We start from the raw sequence: 20,554 nt of genomic DNA, 5'->3' as shown, positions 1-20,554 counted from the left end.
CTCCCTGAGGAGCAGGGAGCCTGATGCGGGGCTCGATTCCAGTACCCTGGGATCACGACCCAAGCCAAAGGCAGTCGCTTAACCAACTGAGCCACCCAGGTGCCCCGGCACCTTGTTTTCTTTTAGGCTTACATTGCACACTTCTGTGATGATGTGTATCGCATTTTGCTTTGGTCTGAGAAGCAGATTACCTCTGGAGTCCCCAGTAGGCTGAGTTCAGAGAAGCCAAATGTTCCAGAGAGCCCTCTCCAAAAAGGGAATCCTAAAGATTCCAGGGCTGCCCAAGCTCACTCATGGTACCACTCTGAGCAGAAGCAGGTGAGGAATTCTCCTCTCCCATTCCAGCCTTGAGCCAAAAAGCCTTGTCCATCACTGTACAAAACCCACCCTGGCTGAGAAATCAGTGGAGAGAAGCTGCCTCATTGCATGACAGGCTGTGCCTGGGCCTGGAAGTCTTTTCCTGCCTCCATGCCTCCATGTCCAGCCTCCCGTCTTTGCTGTGTGTTCGGGCCTCCATGCTTTGTCCACCTTGTCTCTGGTTCAATTCAGCCCCAACTCTAGCTTGGCCACCTTGATTTAGCTGACCCTCCTGCCTGGACAACTGGCCACTTCTATCAAGGCCTCTTTGGCTTTTCTAGGCACCCTCTTTTGAGAATGTCCCACACGTGATGGGCCCAAGGAGGGGGGTCTGGCACTCTGGGAATACTTCTCCAAATCACTTGGTTATACCACCAAGGACTCAAGTCACTCATCTTCCACACCCTAAACGACTGACTTATGAAACAGCAAAACCGTGTCTTTTAGAGGCAAAGGTCTTTCCAAATCATTCATATTTCACTTCAAGTTTTCTCACTGGAGCCCGACGTGGGGCTTGAACTCACAACCCTGAGATTTAGGGTCAGATCAAGAGTCCGATGCTTAACTGGCTGAGGTACCCAGGCTCTCTCTCTCTTTCTTTCTTTTTTTTTTTTTATTAAAGATTTTATTTATTTATTTGAGAGACAGAGAGAATGAGAGAGAGAGCACATGAGAGGGGGGAGGGTCAGAGGGAGAAGCAGACTCCCTGCTGAGCAGGGAGCCCGATGCGGGACTCGATCCAGGGACTCCAGGATCATGACCTGAGCCGAAGGCAGTCGCTTAACCAACTGAGCCACCCAAGCGCCCACTCTTTCTTTTTTTTTTACATAGAAGAAACCAAATCTTTTCTACTTAACACACCATCCTGACAAAGTCCTTACTGGTTTTTGGTCAGCCTCCCCCACCAACTAATCTTTATTTTATGTGAAAAGGAAATGGAATGCCACTAGAAAGTACATTTCAACTAATCAGGTGTATTGAGAACGAAGGTAAGAAGCACCACAAAGACCAAACTAGACTGTAATTAAGGAAAAGACAGCATTTATTACTGGAGTGCTGAGCAAAACCAGAGAGCAACAAACAGAAGACGTGACTTAAATCCCTGGTTTGCAACTGTGACCTTAGGTACTTTACTTAGGCGCTTCAGGCCGTTTCCTCATTCATATGAAGGAAAAAAGGACCAGCGATTCTAGTCTTTCCTAGGCCCACCATTCTATAACTTTATGACCCAAATCAGTCTAAGATTATAAATTTCTATTCCATAAATTTATAAGCCTAAAAAGAAATTAAAACATATGAAAATATAAATAATTAAAACCAAGGAATTTTAAAAATGCATTCCAAAGAAACACTTGCTATTCATTGCTATGAAGCATGAGTCTATTACAAACATGTCACTACTGAAGCTTAACATATCACAAACAAAAAGTGGTATAATTTTAATAAGTTTGCCTTTGGATCTCATTCCTCTTACTATTTTGAGATTGTTGCTGTCTACTTATAATCTATCACTATATCTCCATATGTGTACACACACATACACACACGAAATGGGAAAAAGCAAAGAAGCACCAGGATTAGCTCTGACCAAAGAGGAAGAAATGGGACTTACAGGAGCTGCGGAGTTTTTGACTGTGACACTGGGGGTGGTGGCTCGCAGGGCTCCACTCACACCATGGTAGTATTTGAAGCAGATCTTAGTTTCAGCTGAAAAACAAAAATCAAATGGTACTGAGAAGCAGGGTATAACCCAGGAAGAGATAACCATCTCCAGAGGGACAGCCCCAGGAACGGCCACGTAATTCCTCCCATGAGCCAAGAAGGCCATATCTGATGATGCTTATTCAACATGTGGCTCCATGGACAGGTCTGACATCTTTCTAAAAATGTGTCATCAAAAATTGCTCTTTGTACCCAAATGAAATCCATTCTTTCAACTTCTCAGCATCCATCCAATCCTATTAGAAGTTATTTGTAATAATCCCTTACTCCTAAGATTCTAGGTGGTTTGATGCCTACCACCAGTCTGTTCTGTAATTTTTGGTTATTTAATTCATTGTAATTAGTATCTTAGCAACTTGGAGGAGGAATTTGAGAAGTTACTGAAATACATGGATGGGAGGCATATTTTCCAAACTCTGAGACACATCAGTGATAACCTCTTTGCATCACAGTTTGTTTTTCTTCAAAGTCCTATCTATGTAAATAGAAAAGATACGGCCTTGGGAGCCTACATTGCCTGGGTTTGCCTTTTGGCTCCATTACTGACAATCTGTGCGACAAAAATCAGGTCCCTTAACCTCCCTTACTCCATGTTCCTTGTAAAATAAATAGAACTAACAATAGTACCCACCTCATAAGGTATCGGATAAGCAAATAAAAGTTCTTAGAATGCAAATAATGCATGATGAGCATGATGACTAAAGACAAAATCTGTGGCCAACCTGAGTCTAGTTCATTTGAAGGTGACTTGCTTTTCCCAGTTTACTGTTTGTAGGATTTTTCATTTAAATTTGAAAAATTTGCCAGGCTATGTCTTAGCCCCTTATATTAATTTTGTTTGGAACAACATGAGAAATGTCCAATTTGAGATCCTGTTTCTCAAATCTGGGAATTTGTCATCGATTGTAATGTTTCAAAAAACAATGTCGACAATTTTCTTAGCATGAATTTTAGATATGTTCATTATGGAAAATATGGACAATGAAGAAAACTATAAAAAAATCTTCTATGAGTGTTTTTATGTACATCTGAGATTATAAGCTTTAATATTATATGTAATGTAGTAAAATAATAATGCAATCAAACTGCATTTTAAAAAATTAACATTAAACAATCAGGTTCAACTATCAAACCTTTGTTGACAACATTATTTGTTTTATGGAATCATTGAATTGATTTGTAATTTTAAGTATTCCTGTAATTTTGGAAATTTAGGCTTGTCCCTAAAAATGAATGACTTTTTGAAAATTATGTTGAAGTTCAAGTTTGCTCCGTAGGATAATGGAGCAAAACTTGCTGGCTACCTACTCAACACCCATTCTCCCTTTCCTCCTGAATGACAAAATCTCAATTTTACTTTGGATGGTAATGTCCAGCTAAAGTACTATATTTTGGAGCCTCCCTTGCAGATAACATTTATGTTGTTTTCCACTGTTATTTTGGGGTTTGTGTTATCTGTAAACTTTACTATATAGGGAAAGCTTTCTTGACATAGAAGATATGAGAATTGCAATATTCTTTAGAAGATGTGAATATTTTAAGGATTTTCCCTTTCTGTGGCCAAACTGCTTCCCAAAAAGCACTTTACACTTTCATCAGAAAATGTAGCTCTGACCATTTCATGGAACCCTTGTTAATATTGAGTATTATCAATTAAATATAAGTTTAAAGTAGTATTTCATTTTTATTTCATGCGTTTGATTAGTAGTGAGATTAAACATTTTTTCATCAAATTTTAATTAGCTATTTGTATTTACTCTTTTTTATGCATTGAACTGTACTTGTCAAGACTTCCCACTGCCTGGGTGATACCTGGGTGGTCACCTTTTAGTGGATATGCTCTTCCTTTAGATACATCAATACTTTCCAATTCCCTCCTAAGTCATTCCTTCCCTGCAGTGATTTTGCATTATTGTTGATTGCCTTTTAAGCTCTTCTTGTGGACAATCATACAACCTAGTTCTGCATTCTTCAAGGCACCTCAGAGTTATCTGCATGTTGTTAGGTATACACATCCGGATCCACTACTGCTTCAGCCTGAAAGGCAGATATCTTGTAGGTTAGGGATCAGGGGGGGACACTGAATAAAGCAGCAACCTCACTGAGCCAGTGCAATTTAAGTTCCTCTGCTTGTAGGTGCCTGTGACATCAGCAAGGAGGGGCCAATGGCTTCACCTCAAGCACAGTTGGGTGGAAGAAAATTTTAGAAACAGGCATTCTAAACAGACACCACTAGCTTTCCTTTCAAATAAAATTATTCCAATAATTTTATTATTCCAAGAAAGGTCAGGGTAGAGAAGAGCCATATGATCCTCAGAAAAAGCATTTGACAAAATACAGTATCCATTCGTGATTAAAAAAAATCCCAACAAAGTAGGGATAGATGCAACATAATGAAGTATCATCATAAAGTCCATATGTGAAAGACCCAGGGCTAATATCACCTTCAAAAGGGAAAAACTGAGAGCTTTTCCTCTACAGTCAGGAACAAGACAGAGATGTCCACTCTTACCATTACTATTTAACACAGTACTGGAAGTCTTAGCCTCAGCAATCAGGAAACAAAAAGAAATAAAGGCAACTAAATTGGCAAGGGAGAAATCAAATTTTCACTATTTACAGACAACACAGTACTCTATGCAGAAAACCCGAAAGACGCCACCCCCCAAATGCTAAAACTAATACATGAATTCAACAAAGTTGCAAGATATAAAATCAATGCACAGAAATCTGTTGCATTTCTATACACCAATAATGAAGCAGCAGAAAGAGAAATCAAGGAATTGATCCCATTTACAATTGCACCAAAACCCATAAGATACCTAGGAATAAATCTAACTAAAGAAGTAAAAGATCTGTACTCTGAAAACTATAGAATACTTATGAAAGAAATTGAAGAGGACACAAAGAAATGGAAAAGCATTCCATGCTCATGGATTAGAAGAACAAACATTGTTAAAATGTCTATACTACCCAAAGCAATCAACACATTTAATGTAATCCCTATCAAAATACCACCAGCATTTTTCACAGAGCTAGAACAAACAATCCTAAAATTTGTATGGAATAACAAAAGACCCTGAGTAGCCAAAGCAATCCTGAAAAAGAAAAGCAAAATTGGACCTCAATGTGAGACAGGAATCCATCAAAATCCTAGAGGAGAACATAGGCAGTAACCTCTTTGACATCACCCACAGCAACTTCTTTTAAGATACATCTCCAAAAGCTGGTGAAACAAAAGCAAAAATGAACTTTTGGGACTTCATCAAGATAAAAAGCTTCTGCACAGCAAAGGAAACAGTCAACAAAACAAAGAGGCAACCCACAGAATGGGAGGAGATATTTGCAAATGACTCTACAGATAAAGGGCTAGTATCTGAGATCTATAAAGAACTTCTCAAACTCAACACACAAAAAACAAATAATCAAGTCAAAAAATGGGCAGAAGATATGAAAAGACACTTCTCTGAAGAAGACATACAAATGGCAAATGGACACATGAAAAAATGTTCATCATCATTAGCCATCAGGGAAATTCAAATCAAAACCACATTGAGATACCACCTTACACGAGTTAGAATGGCAAAAATGGACAGGGAAAGAAACAACAAATGTTGGAGAGGTTGTGGAGAAAGCGGAACCCTCTTACACTGTTGGTGGGAATGCAAGTTGGTACAGCCACTTTGGAAAACAGTGTGGAAGTTCCTCAAAAAACTAAAAATAGAGCTACCCTATGACCCAGCAATTGCACTCCTGGGTATTTACCCCAAAGACACAGATGTAGTGAAAAGAAGGGCCATATGCACCCCAATGTTCATAGCAGCAATGTCTGCAATAGCCAAACTGTGGAAAAAGCTGAGATGCCCTTCAACAGATGAATGGATAAAGAAGATGTGGTCCATATATACAATGGAATATTACTCAGCCATCAGAAAGGATGAATACCCAACTTTTACATCAACATGGATGGGACTGGAGGAGATTATGCTAAGTGAAATAAGTCAAGCAGAGAAAGTCAATTATCATATGGTTTCACTTACTTGTGGAACATAAGGAACAGCATGGAGGACATTAGGAGAAGGAAGGGAAAAATGGGGGGGGAATCGGAGGGGGAGACGAACCATGAGAGAGTACGGACTCTGAGAAACAAACTGAGGGTTTTAGAGGGGAGGGGGGTGGGGGGATGGGTTAGCCTGGTGATGGGTATTAAAGAGGGCATGTACTGCATGGAGCACTGGGTGTTATGAACAAACAATGAATCATGGAACACTACACCAAAACAAATGATGTAATATATGGTGATTAACATAACAATAAAAAATTAAAAAAAACTAATGATGTATTGTATGGTGACTAACATAATATAATAAAATTAAAAAAAAATAAAAGCAAAACTGGAGGCATCACGATTCCGGACTTCAAGCTATATTACAAAGCTGTAGTCATTAAGACAGTATGGTACTGGCACAAAACCAGACACACAGATCAGTGGAACAGAATAGAAAACCCAGGAAGGGAACCACAACTATATGGTCAACTAATTTTGACAGAGCAGGAAAAATATCCAGTGGAATAAAAAGACAGTCTCTTCAACAAAATGGTGCTGGGAAAACTGGACAGCAACATGCGGAAGAATGAAACTGGACCACTTTCTTACACCAAACACAAAAATGAATTCAAAAGGGATTAAAGACCTAAATGTGAGACAGGAAACCATCAAAATCCTAGAGGAGAACACGGGTAGCAATTTTTTTAACCTCAGCCATAGCAACTTCTTACTAGACACATCATCAGAGGCAAGGGAAACAAAAGCAAAAAGGAACTATTGGGACTTTATCAAGATAAAAAGCTTCTTCACAGTAAAGGAAACAATCAACAAAACTAAAAGGCAGCATGTGAAATGGGAGAAGATATTTGCAAATGACATATCTGATAAAGGGTTAGTTTCCAAAATCTATAAAGAATTTACCAAAATCAACCCTCCCCCAAAAAAACCCATCCAGTTAAGAAATGGGCAGAAGACATGAATAGATATTTTTCCAAAGAAGACATCCAGATAGCAGCTAACAGACCCATGAACAATGCTTAACCTCACTCATCATCAGGGAAATACAAATCAAAACCATGGTGTGATACCATCTGATACCTGTCAAATGGCTAAAATTAACAACACAAGAAACAAGAGGCATTGGCAAGGATGTGGAGAAAGGGGAATCCTCTTACATTGTTGGGGGGAATGCAAACTGGGGCAGGCACTCTGGAAAACAGTATGGAGGTTCCTCAAGAAGTTAAAAATAGAGCTACCATATAATCCAGCCATTGCACGACTAGGTATTTACCCAAAGGATGCAAAAATACAGATTCAAAGGGGTATATGCACCCCAATGTTTATAGCAGCATTATCAACAATAGCCACACTATGGAAAGAGCCTAAATGTCCATTGACTGATGAATGGATAAAGAAGATGTGTACGTACACACACACAACACACACACACACACACACACACACACACACACACACACACACACACTGGAATATTACTCAGCCATCAAAAAGAATGAAATCTTGCCATTTGCAACAATATGGATGGAGCTAGTGTATTATGCTAAATGAAATAAGTCAGAAAGACAAATACCATATGATCTCACTAATGTGGAATTTAAGAAAGAAAACTGATGAACATATGGGAAGGAGGAAAAGAAGAAAAAAAAGAGATGGAAACAAGCCATAAGTGACTCTTAACAATAGAGAATTAACTGAGGGTTGATGGAGGGAGGTGGGTAGGGGATGGGCTAGATGGGTGGTGGGTATTAAAGAGGGCACTTGTCATTCTCCAGAATAGATCACATCCTAGGTCACAAATCAGGTCTCAACCAGTACCAAAAGATTGGGATTATTCCCTGCATATTTTCAGACCACAGTGCTTTTGAAACTAGAATTCAATCACAAGAGGAAAGTCGGAAAGAACTCAAATACATGGAGGCTAAAGAGCATCCTACTAAAGAATGACTGGGTCAACCAGGAAATTAAAGAAGAATTAAAAAAATTCATGGAAACCAATGAAAATGAAAACACAACTGTTCAAAATCTTTGGGATACAGCAAAGGCAGTCCTGAGAGGAAAGTATATAGCAATACAAGCCTTTCTCAAGAAACAAGAAAAGTCTCAAATACACAACCTAACCCTACACCTAAAGGAGCTAGAGAAAAAACAGCAAATAAAGCCTAAACCCAGCAGGAGAAGAGAAATAATAAAGATCAGAGCAGAAATCAATGAAATAGACACCAAAAGAACAGTAGAACAGATCAACGAAACAAGGAGCTGGTTCTTTGAGAGAATTAACAAGATTGATAAACCCCTGGCCAGCCTTATCAAAAAGAAAAGAGAAATGACCCAAATCAACAAAATCATGAATGAAAGAGGAGAGATCACAACCAACACCAAAGAAATACAAACAATTATAAGAACATATTATGAGCAACTCTATGCCAGCAAATTAGATAACCTGGAAGAAATGGATGCATTCCTAGAGATGTATCACCTACCAAAATTGAACCAGGAAGAAATAGAAAACCTAAACAGACCTATAACCACTAAGGAAATTGAAGCAGTCATCAAAAATCTCCCAACAAACAAAAGCCCAGGGCCAGATGGCTTCCCAGGGGAATTCTACCAAATATTTAAAGATGAATTAATACCTATTCTCCTGAAACTGTTCCAAAATATAGAAATGGAAGGAAAACTTCCAAACTCATTTTATGAGGCCACCATTACCTTGATCCCCAAACCAGACAAAGACCCCATCAAAAAGGAGAATTACAGACCAATATCCTTGATGAACATGGATGCAAAAATTCTCACCAAAATACTAGCCAATAGGATCCAACAGTACATTAAAAGGATTATTCACCATGACCAAGTGGGATTTATCCCTGGGCTGCAAGGATGGTTCAACATCCGCAAATCAATCAACGTGATACAATACATTTACAAAAGAAAGAACAAGAATCATATGATCCTCTCAATAGATGCAGAAAAAGCATTTGACAAAGGACAGCATCCTTTCTTGATCAAAACTCTTCAGAGTATAGGGGTAGAGGGTACATACCTCAATATCATAAAAGCCATCTATGAAAAACCTACAGCGAATATCATTCTCAATGGGGAAAAGCTGAGATCTTTCCCCCTAAGGTCAGGAACACGGCAGGGATGTCCACTATCACCACTGCTATTCAGCATACTATTAGAAGTCCTAGCCACAGCAATCAGACAACAAAAAGAAATCAAAGGCATCCAAATCGGCAAAGAAGAAGTCAAACTCTCACTCATTGCAGATGATATGATACTTTATGTGGAAAACCCAAAAGACTCCACCCCAAAACTGCTAAAACTCATACAGGAATTCAGTCAAGTGGCAGGATATAAAATCAATGCACAGAAATCAGTGGCATTCCTATACACCAACAAAAAGACAGAAGAGAGACAAATCAAGGAGTTGATCCCATTTACAATTGCACCCAAAATCATAAGATACCTAGGAATAAATCTAACCAAAGAGGCAAAGGATCTGTATTCAGAAATCTATAAAATACTCATTAAATAAATTGAGGAAGACACAAAGAAATGGAAAAACGTTCCATGCTCATGGATTGGAAGAACAAACACTGTGAAGATGTCAATGCTACCTAGAGCAATCTACACATTCAGTGCAATCCCCATCAGAATACCATCCACTTTTTTCAAAGAAATGGAACAAATAATCCTAAATTTTGTATGGAACCCGGAAGAGACCCCAAATAGCCAGAGGAATGTTGAAAAAGAAAAGCAAAGCTGGTGGCATCACACTTCCGGACTTCCAGCTCTATTACAAAGCTGTCATCATCCAGACATTATGGTACTGGCACAAAAACAGACACATATGTCAATGGAACAGAATAGAGAGCCCAGAAATGGACCCTCAACTCTATGGTCAACTCATCTTTGACAAAGCAGGAAAGAATGTCCAATGGAAAAAAGACAGTCTCTTCAACAAATGGTGTTGGGAAAATTGGACAGCCATATGCAGAAGAATGAAACTGGACCATCTCCTTACACCACACACAAAAATAGACTCCAAATGGTTGAAAGACCTAAATGTGAGACAGGAGTCCATCAAAATCCTAAAGGAGAACACAGGCGGCAATCTCTTCGACTTCAGCCACAGCAACTTCTTCCTAGAAACATCGCCAAAGGCAAGGGAAGCAAGGGCAAAAATGAACTATTGTGATTTCATCGAGATAAAAAGCTTTTGCACAGCAAAAGAAACAGTCCACAAAACCAAAAGACAACTGACAGAATGGGAGAAAATATTTGCAAATGACACATCAGATAAAGGGCTAGTATCCAAAATCTATAAAGAACTTATCAAACTCAACACCCAAAAAACAAATAATCCAATCAAGAAATGGGCAGAAGACATGAACAGACATCTTTCCAAAGAAGACATCCAAATGGCCAACAGGCACATGAAAAAGTGCTCAACATCGCTCGGCATCAGGGAAATCCAAATCCAAACCTCAATGAGATACCACCTCACACCAGTCAGAATGGCTAAAATTAACAAGTCAGGAAACGACAGATGTTGGCGGGGATGCGGAGAAAGGGGAACCCTCCTACACTGTTGGTGGGAATGCAAGTTGGTGCACCCACTCTGGAAAACAGTATGGAGGTTCCTCAAACAGTTGAAAATGGAGCTACCATATGATTCAGCAATTGCACTACTGGGTATTTACCACAAAGATACAAATGTAGGGCTTCGAAGGGGTACATGCACCCCAATGTTTATAGCAGCAATGTCCACAAGAGCCAAGCTGTGGAAAGAGCCAAGATGTCCATTGACAGATGAATGGATAAAGAAGAAGTGGTATATATACACAATGGAATATTATGCAGCCATCAAAAGGAATGAGATCTTGCCATTTGCAACGACATGGATAGAACTGGAGGGTGTTATGCTGAATGAAATAAGTCAATCAGAGAAAGACATGTATCATATGACCTCACTGATATTAGGAATTCTTAATCTCAGGAAACAAACTGAGGGTTGCTGGAGTGGTGGGGGGTGGGAGGGATGGGGCGGCTGGGTGATAGACATTGCGTAAGGTATGTGCTATGGCGAGTGCTGTGAATTGTGTAAGACTGTTGAATCACAGATCTGTACCTCTGAAACAAATAATGCAATATATGTTAAGAAAAAAAAGAAGAAGAGAGCAGGAAAGGAAGAATGAAGGGGGTAAATTGGAGGGGGAGACGAACCATGAGAGACGATGGACTCTGAAAAACAAACTGAGGGTTCTAAAGGGGAGGGGAGGGGGGATGATTTAGCCTGGTGATGGGTATTAAAGAGAGCACGTTCTGTGTGGAGGACTCAGTGTTACGCACAAACAATGAAACATGGAACACTACATCCAAAACTAATGATGTAATGTATGGTGATTAACATAACAATAAAAAATAAAATAAAAAAATAAAGAGGGCACTTGTGATAAGCACCAGGTGTTGTATATAAGTGATAAGTCACTGAATTCTACTCCAGAAATCAATATTGCTCTGTTAACTAACAAAATATAAATTAAAAAAAAAACATTGATGAGAGAAACTTATGAGGGTACACAAAGAAATAGAAAGACATTCCATGCTCATGAATTGGAAGAATATTTTTAAAATGTATATGTTATCAAAAGCAATCCACACATTTAATGGAATCCACATGAAAACACAAACAGCATTTGTCACAGAACTAGAGCAAAAGATCCTAAAATTTGTATGAAACCACAAAAAAATCCCTGAATAGTCAAAGCAATCTTAAAAAAGAAAAGCAAGGCTGGAGGAAGCACAATTCCAGACTTCAAGTTATATTACAAAGCTGTAGTAATCAAAATGGTGTGGTGCTGGTACAAAAATAGATACACGGAACAGAATAGGAAACACAGAAATGAACCCACAACCATATGGTCAATTAATCTTTGACAAAGTAAGAAAGAATATCCAATGGAAAAAAGACAGTTTCTGCAACAAATTGTATTGGGAAAACTGGACAGTAACATGCAAAGAAAGAAACGATTACTTTCTTACACCATACACAAAAATAAATTTAAAATGGATTAAAGACATAAATGTGATACCTGAAACAACAAAAAAACCTAAAGAGAGCACAGACAGTAACTTCTATGACATCAGCCATAGTAACGTTTTTGCAGATATGTCTCCTGAGGTAAGAGAAATAAAACTAAATATAAACTATTGGGACTTCATCAAAATAAAAAGCTTATGCACAGTGAAGGAAACGATCAACAAAAGTAAAAGGCAGCCTACAGAATGGGAGAAGATATTTGCAAATGACATATCTGATAAAAGGTTAGTATCCAAAATATATAAAGAATTAATAAAACTCGACACCCAAAAACAAAGAATCCAATTAAAAACTGGGCAGACGACATGAACAGATATTTCTCCAAAGAAGACATCCAGATAGGGGTGCCTGGGTGGCTCAGTTGGTTAAACAACTGCCTTCGCCTCAGGTCATGATCCCAGGGTCCTGGGATTGAGCCCCGCATCGGGCTCCTTGCTCAGCAGGGAGTCTGCTTCTCCCTCTCCCTCTACTGGGTACTCTGCCTTCTTGTGCTCTCTCTCTCTGTCAAATAAATAAATAAATAAACAAACAAATAAATAAATCTTTAAAAAAAAAGAAAGAAGACATCTGGATGGCCAAGAGACACATGAAAAGATGTTCATTATCACTTACCATCAGGGAAATACAAATCAAAACTACAATGAGATATCATCTCACACTGGTCAGAATGGGCAAAATCAACAACAGGTGTGAGCAAGGATGTGGAGAAAAAGGAACTCTCATGCACTATTTGTGGGGAAGCAAGGGGGTGCAGCCACTGTAGAAAGCAGTATAGAGATTCCTCAAAAAGTTATAAATAGAACCAGCCTGCAGAAATTTCACTACTGGGTATTTATTGAAAGAATACAAAAAAACACTAATTCAAAAAGATACACGCACCCATATGTTCATAGCAGTGTTATTTACAATAGACAAATTATGGAAGCAGCCCAAATATCCATCAACTGAATGGATAAAGAAGATATGGTGTACATATACAACGGAAATTTATTCAGCCATAAAAAGAATGAAATCTTGCCATTTGCAACAGTGTGGGTGGATCTAGAGGGTATTATGATAAGTGAAATAAGTCAATCAGAGAAAGACAAATACCATATGATTTTACTCATATGTGGAATGTAAGAAAAAAAAAAACAAGCAAAGGGGAAAAAGAGAGAGAGAGACAAACGAAGAAACAGACTTTTAGTTATAGAGAACAAACTGATGGGTACTGAGAGGGAGATGGGTAGAGGAATGGGTTAAATAGGGGATGGGGATTGTCTGATGATCACGCGGTGATGTATGGAATTGTTGAATCACTACGTTGTACACCTGAAACTAATATAACACTGTATGTTAACTAACTGGAATTAAAATTAAAACTTTAAAAAAATTATCTGGCGATCCTACTGGGTATTTATCCAAAAGAACTGAAATCAAGATCTTGAAGAGATATTTGCACTCCCATGTTCATTGTACCACTATTCACAATAGCCAGGATGTGGAAACAACCTAAAGGTCCATCAGTGGATGAATGGATAAAGAAAATATGGTAAATATAACAATGGGACATTACTGAGTCTTCAAAAAGAAGGAAATCCTAAATATGCAACAACATGAATGAAACTTGAGGACGTTACGCTAAGTGAAATAAGTCAGTCACAGGACAAATACTGTGTGATTCCACTTAAATGTGGTACCTAAAATAGTCAAATCATAGAAGCAGAGAGTAGAATTATGGTTTCCAAGGGCTGGGAGGGAGAGGGAAATAAGGAGTTGATAATTAGTGGTGTAAACTGTCAGTTATGCAAGATAAGTAAGTTCTAGAGATTTGTTGTATTAAATTATTCCTATAGTTATCAATACTGTATTATACACTTAGAGATCTGTTAAGAGGGTACATCTCATGTTGAATCTGTTTACTACAACAGAATAAAAGTAAAAGTAAAAAAAAATAAAAAAAAGTTAAAACAAATTGGTCTTGACAATTAATTAGCATTTAACATGTACCAGATCAGTCATACTATTTTCTAATTTGATCCTCACAAAATCCTTATAAAGTGTAGGTAATTATTATCAATCCTTTTTTAAAGTGCTTAGCACAATGTTTGCCATATAATAGGACCTCAACAAATGTCATCTATCATTCCTTTTTTACATCTAAAAAAAAAGAGGCCAAAATGTGAAGCTAATTATACAAGGTCACATATGTAGTTCATGGCAACTAGGATTTCAGTAAACGTATTAACTTTCCATTTGGTGATTTGTCTTTTAAAAATTTTTAATAACTCAAGATTGTTGACTAGCTAGGCAACAGCAAACTTCCACTTCCAGTAACAATGTACTAGGTAATTCAGAAAACATCTAGGAAAGGCCGGAAAAATATGGACATAAATCTGCCTGAAGTAGGACTGTCAGGTAAAATATAGGATACTCAGTTAAATTTGGGTTTCAGATAAGCAGAGAATACATTTTTAGTATAAGTATGTCCCAATTATTACATGGAAAACACTTATACCAGAAAAGATATTCACTGTTTATCTCAAAATCAAATTTAGTTAGGTAGTCTTGGAATATTTTCCCTCTAAAATTGGAAATCCTAGCCCGAAGTCATCAGAGACCTGGTCAGACAATGGGAATATTGAGGATAAGATCCAGAAAAAGAACACTCATAGATGAGCCTAGGATTTGGGGTTGCTGTTTCCCTAGCTGGGGTTGGGGGCTGTGTTGATTCCAAAAAATGCAGCTGAGAAACTGGAAAAGCTAAAAGAACTTTTTTCAGACTTGCAGGGCTAAGGGGAGCAAACGTAAGGGTTCAGGCCCTGTCAAAAAGGAAGACTTTGGTAAATCCTTCATGATTCAATTTGGAACCCTGAACAGCAAATAGATATGCTGTTGAGAATATACTTGCCCTTGCCCGTCATATCATTTCAAGTCTTGAAATTCAATTGAGCTTAGTCTGGATTGCTAGATATCACCCAGAAGGAAATGTAAATCCTCCCAGGAGGGAAAGAACATCATTTTTAGCTTCAGATTATTTCTACAAGTTTTCATTTACAATGTCCAGTTCTCGATGAAAACTGTCCAGGCACATGCAGATACTAGGCAATGTACAGAATAACAATAGAACAAGTAGGCATTATAAGCTGATTCATATGGCTTCTAGATATTGGAGTTATCAGACACAAGCTTTACAGAACACGTACTGAAAACATTCAAGGAAATAAAAGACAAGATTGAAAATATCAACAAAGAATGGAGCCTATAAAAATGAACCAAACAGAAATTCTGGATCTAAAAAACTACAATACTCAATAGATGGGTTTTAAAGCAGATTAAACAAAACACATGAGCATATTTAGGGAACTGGAATATAGGTTAGGAAAAAATTCAGAATGAAGCATGCAGAGAAAAAAGGTATAAAATATGAAAGAGAAGTAAGAAACATATGGGATACTAGGGGGTGGTCTAAAGTATGTATAAATTGGAATCCAAAAGGAGAGGAGAGAGACAGTGGTGTTAAAGCCAAAAATTCTCCAAAAGTGAAAAATTCTCCAAAAAGTTCCAAAAGTTATAAAAAACATCAAGCTATAGATTCAAAAATTCCTATGAATCCAAAAAGAACACAGCATGCAGACATCACTATAAAACTTTGAAAAAGAAGAGAAAATTATGAACCAGTGAAGTTAAGAGCTAGATTATCTTCAGAGAAGCAACAATTTGACAGATGACTATTCAATGTCAGCAGAAACCACAGAGGACAAAGGAATGACAGCTTCAATGTGCTAAAACAAAACAAAACAAAACAAAACAAAACAAAACAAAACAAAACAAAACCCTGTTATATAGAATTCTGCAACCCAGAAAAATATTCTTTAAGAATAAGGTGATTATTCCTATTGCTGTCTGAACATTGCACAGATTGCCATCACCATGAATATCTGAACTTCATGGCGAGTTTTTAGCTATCCATATGTTACAATGTCTGCAATGCAGAAATGCCCAAGTCTTATGAATCAAAATATGATCAGAGTAGATGACTGAGAAAGACATTTGGACCAGCACAGAAGTAAAATGCCTTCCTCTGTGAACTACTTATTTGTGCAGAAAGAACCAAATTATCTATGCAATAACATTCTGTAGCAAGAAAAATGAGCTTACACCTACTAATATTTCATTTATAAGAGATGTGAGACAAATGTAAACCATATCTTCAACATCCAAGAAAAGCAATTTTAACTCAAGAGTTTATAATAACTGTGATAGAGTCAGTCCCAACAGTTATCTAAAAGGAGTAATGGAGAGTATAATATTTTCAAATGCTCAAAAAGATCAAGAAGCAATGGAAAGGATGTGGAGAAAAAGGAACCCTCATGTACTGTTGGTGGGAATGCAAATTGGTGCCGCCACTGAGGAAAACAGTATGGAGGTTCCTCAAAAAATTAAAAAAACAGAATGACCATATGATCCCATAGTTCCACTACTGGGTATTTACCCAAAGAAAATAAAAACACTAATTTGAAAAGATATATGCACCCCTATGTTTACTGCAGCATTATTTACAATAGCCAAGATATGAAAGGAGCTCAAGTGTCTACTGATAGATGAATGGATAAGGAAGATGTGGTATAAATGTATAATGGAATATTACTTAGCCCTAAAAAATGAAATCTTGCCATCTGCAACAACATGGATGGAGTTAGGGTATAATGCCAAGTGAAATAAGTCAATCAGAGAAAGACAAATACCATATGATTTCAGTCATATTTGGAATGTAAGAAACAAAACAAGCAAACAAACAAAAAAAGAGACAGACAAAAACACAGACTCTTAAATATAGAGAACAAGCTGGTCATTGCCAGAGGGGAGGTGAGGGGGAATGGAGAAATACATGAAGGGGATTAAGAATACACTTATCTTGATGAGCACTGAGAAAAGTATAGAATTGTTGAATCATTATATTGTACACCTGAAACTAATATAACACTGTATGTTAATTACAGCTCAATAAAAAAATGCAATGAAAAAATAAGATACAAATAAATTTTGAATCTGAAGAATACTTAGCTTTAGTAAGAGGAAAAAATACCAAGAGCAGTATTTTTAAAGAAATAATCAACATTAATGATATGAACCTTCTTAGGTCCTCCCAGTCTATCCTACATAGCAATATGTTCATTTGCATTTGTTTTTTCATTTTAAAATTTAATTAAATGGAAAAAATAAAATTGAATTAAGTGGATTTTAAGAAATAAGTAGCTTAGAGAAAGGCTGTGATTTTTGACAAAAACAAAAGCCTAATAAATGGGAAAAAATGGAATTAGTGTTCATTGACAAGGTGTCTAACATTGAAGATTCCATGACATATGTAAACAGTTAACACTTGGAAAAGTCATTTTAATTTAAAGCTGATATTGTCTGTTGGATATCTTGAAGGCAGAGTTTTAAAGCCTCTCATGTATCAGGCCCTGGTTTTGGACTAACACCAGAATGAAGCAGTCACCTTTTATATATGCTTGTCCTGTAACATTTCATTTTAGCAGTTTGCATTCAAGAACTCATTCAAAAAAAAGAAAATTATGTAAGTGTGAAAGCCATAAGAAGTTGTACCAAAAAAACTTTGTTCTACTATAAATAGCTCTGAAAAATATGGTGTTTTCACTTGGCATTCAAATGATATTTTTGCAGTAAAATTCTCATTAAAGTAATATATGACTCTAGTAGAAAAAAATCTTATTGTATTACAGACTATCAAATTGATTTGTCAAAATTTTGTAATTTGGTAAGATAGTATCTCACTTAAATCTGCACTTCCAGGAGTGGTTTAGAATGCTGTCTTACAGACTAATTATATTAACTTTGTAATTTGAAAATAATAAAAAAACAAAGTAATAAATTTTATTTATATAAATTTTTATATAATATATATAATATATAAAATATATAAAACTTATATATACTTATAATTTTATATAATATATAAAATATTTATATAAAATAAAGAGGAGATGTTCATAGTTTTAAGTATTTAGATTTGCCTAACTTATAAAAATTCCATGTGATAAGGTCATGTTTCTCTAATAGCTAAATTATGATTACTTCAATGAAAAATATTTAATTGCAACTTCTTTCTGAAGTAATTGTAATAACTGATATATCTCTTTTTACATGAAGAACTGTACATTATTTAAGTAATTTCCTATTTAGAACAGCAGCAGCATAAATCCTATGTTAATGCTTTAAATATGGTACCACAGCAAAAGTGGGAGATTGATCAAAATGAACCATTACGTAAAATAACATTACAACTTTAATTTATGGGTGATATTTATTTCAGGTGCTAGAGGGCCAATTCTAAACTAAACAATGATCCAACAAATGTATTGTGTTTCCTGTTTCAGGGCCAGTTATTAGACAAGTATTTCTGGTCTCTGGGATCATTGTGTGTGGAGTATTTGCTAAAAGGCAATTAGCGATTTCCTCTTCCTTCTAGAATAGAGTAATTGTAGCAGATAAATGCTCTTGCTGCTAACTCAGTAAGCTGATTCTGAAGCAAAATGTTTAAGGCACTGCAGAACGACGGAAGCAACAAGGGAAGGGAGAGACTAGTCAGGTGAACTGATAACCTACAGACCCTTTCCTCGGTGGCGGAGGACCAGCAGAGCTGCTGCTGGCCCTGTGGGGCCAGAGTGACAGGACTGGAGACCTCAATACCCAGCTGATGTCCTCTCAGACCTTTGCCAAATCTTAAGCTTTTAGGGCAAAAGACTAAAAATCTAATCGTGGAAACATCTGAAAAGTAGAGCCCAAATCTTCTGTCTCTTGGTCGTGAGAAGACCTGGTAGGGAGTGGGTCAGGGAAGGGTCCCTGGTGAAAACCCTTGGTTCTCAATGCAAGCCCTGGAGAGGGGTCCCTGGGAACATAGTGAGCCAGAGGGAGATCCTGGCTTACCAAGACTGCACTGTACTTCATTCAGCTCATTATCTCATTGGGCCACCACCATCAGCACCTGCACCACTGAGCTGAGAAAAGGGCAAATGCTCTCCAGGAGAAGATGCTACCACTGAAGTTCCTACATTTCACAGACAACATATGATGATGGATAGAAAACTGCCAGGTATGGTAAGAGACAGAAGTAATGGACCTAAAGCAAGAAAAAAAATGGAAATAGGGTCCTGATACTGAAGTCATTAAGCAAAGCCTTTTATTTTTTAAATTTAAATTCAATTTATTAACATATAGTGTATTACTAGTTTCAAAGGTAAAGTTTAGTGATTCATCAGTTGCATATAACACCCAGTGGTCATTACATCAAGTGCCCTCCTTAATGCCCATCACCTAAGCAGAGACTTTAAAGAAAACAGATAAAGAGCAACCTTTGTCAGAAAATTAGAACCAACAGAAATGAATCAAATAGTGACTTTATTATTGAAAAACAGAAGAGCTGAAATTAAGAACTCAATATGTGGGCTTAGTGGCATAGCACATATGGCAGGAAAAGGGTCAGTAATATGTATTCATAGAGCACATCCCGATTGAAGGAAGAGAGAAAAAAGAATGATAAACAGGGGAGAGAACAAGGGATATATGGGACAGTGGAATGACTGGAGTCTCCAAGAACGGGCAAAGGTAACTGAGGAAATAACAATAGCTTATCATCTAGCCTCAGGATAAAAACAAAAATCACTCATAAAAACATCATAGTTCAACTGCTGAAAACAAAAGACAAAGGGAAAAGTCTTAAAAGCATCAGAGGGGGAAAAAAACTATTATTTTCAAAGGAATGACAGAAAGACTAACAGATGACTTTTCAGAAGACAGAGAAATGACATTCCTAAGTGCTATAGAAAATAACAAGAAACCTAGAATTTCATATAACTGTGAAATTATTCTTCAGAAGTCAAAGTGAAATAGTGACATTCTCAGACAAACAAAAACTGAGGGGTTTATCACTAGTAGGCCTGAACCAAAAGAAAAAAAAAAAAAAAAAAAGCTCTTTCCTTTTAGAAGGAAAATGACCCCTGACAGAAACATATAAGTGCAGGGGTTTGAGCTAAATGGCGGCATAGAAGTAGGACTCTAGGCTTGTCTCACCCCCTGAAAATAGCTGTATAACTATCAAATCAACCTGAGGAGGGACAGAAGAAACTCCACAACTAGAGGGAGAGAAGAAGCCACATCAAGGAAGGTAGGTAGTACAGAGACTTGGTTTGGGGCTGAAACGGATCACTGGTGCTGTGGAGGGGAGGGAGCTGTGGTTGCAGAAAAAGGCGAGAGAGAGAGAGAGAGAGAGAGAGAGAGAGAGAGAGAGAGAGAGAGAG

General features: G+C 37.3%; 1 protein-coding gene across 4 annotated transcripts in view; it reads right to left on the bottom strand.

Moving 5' to 3' along the window:
* HECW1 (HECT, C2 and WW domain containing E3 ubiquitin protein ligase 1) overlaps positions 1 to 20,554 on the bottom strand; it is a 426,782-nt gene that overhangs the window by 188,784 nt on the left and 217,444 nt on the right. For all 4 annotated transcript variants that reach the window (XM_073886906.1, XM_073886905.1, XM_073886907.1 and 1 more), the window contains one exon: positions 1,970 to 2,064. In XM_073886906.1, coding sequence (XP_073743007.1) covers positions 1,970 to 2,064 — 95 coding nt within the window. The remainder of the gene's footprint in view (positions 1 to 1,969; positions 2,065 to 20,554) is intronic.

This window comes from Callorhinus ursinus, unplaced genomic scaffold, assembly GCF_003265705.2.
Source record: "Callorhinus ursinus isolate GAN/ISIS: 27379988/994484 unplaced genomic scaffold, GSC_fseal_2.0 scaffold73, whole genome shotgun sequence".
NCBI classification, from domain to species: Eukaryota; Metazoa; Chordata; class Mammalia; order Carnivora; family Otariidae; genus Callorhinus; species Callorhinus ursinus.
The sequence above is the reverse complement of the archived record's forward strand: the minus strand, read 5'-3'. Positions and strand labels throughout refer to the sequence as shown.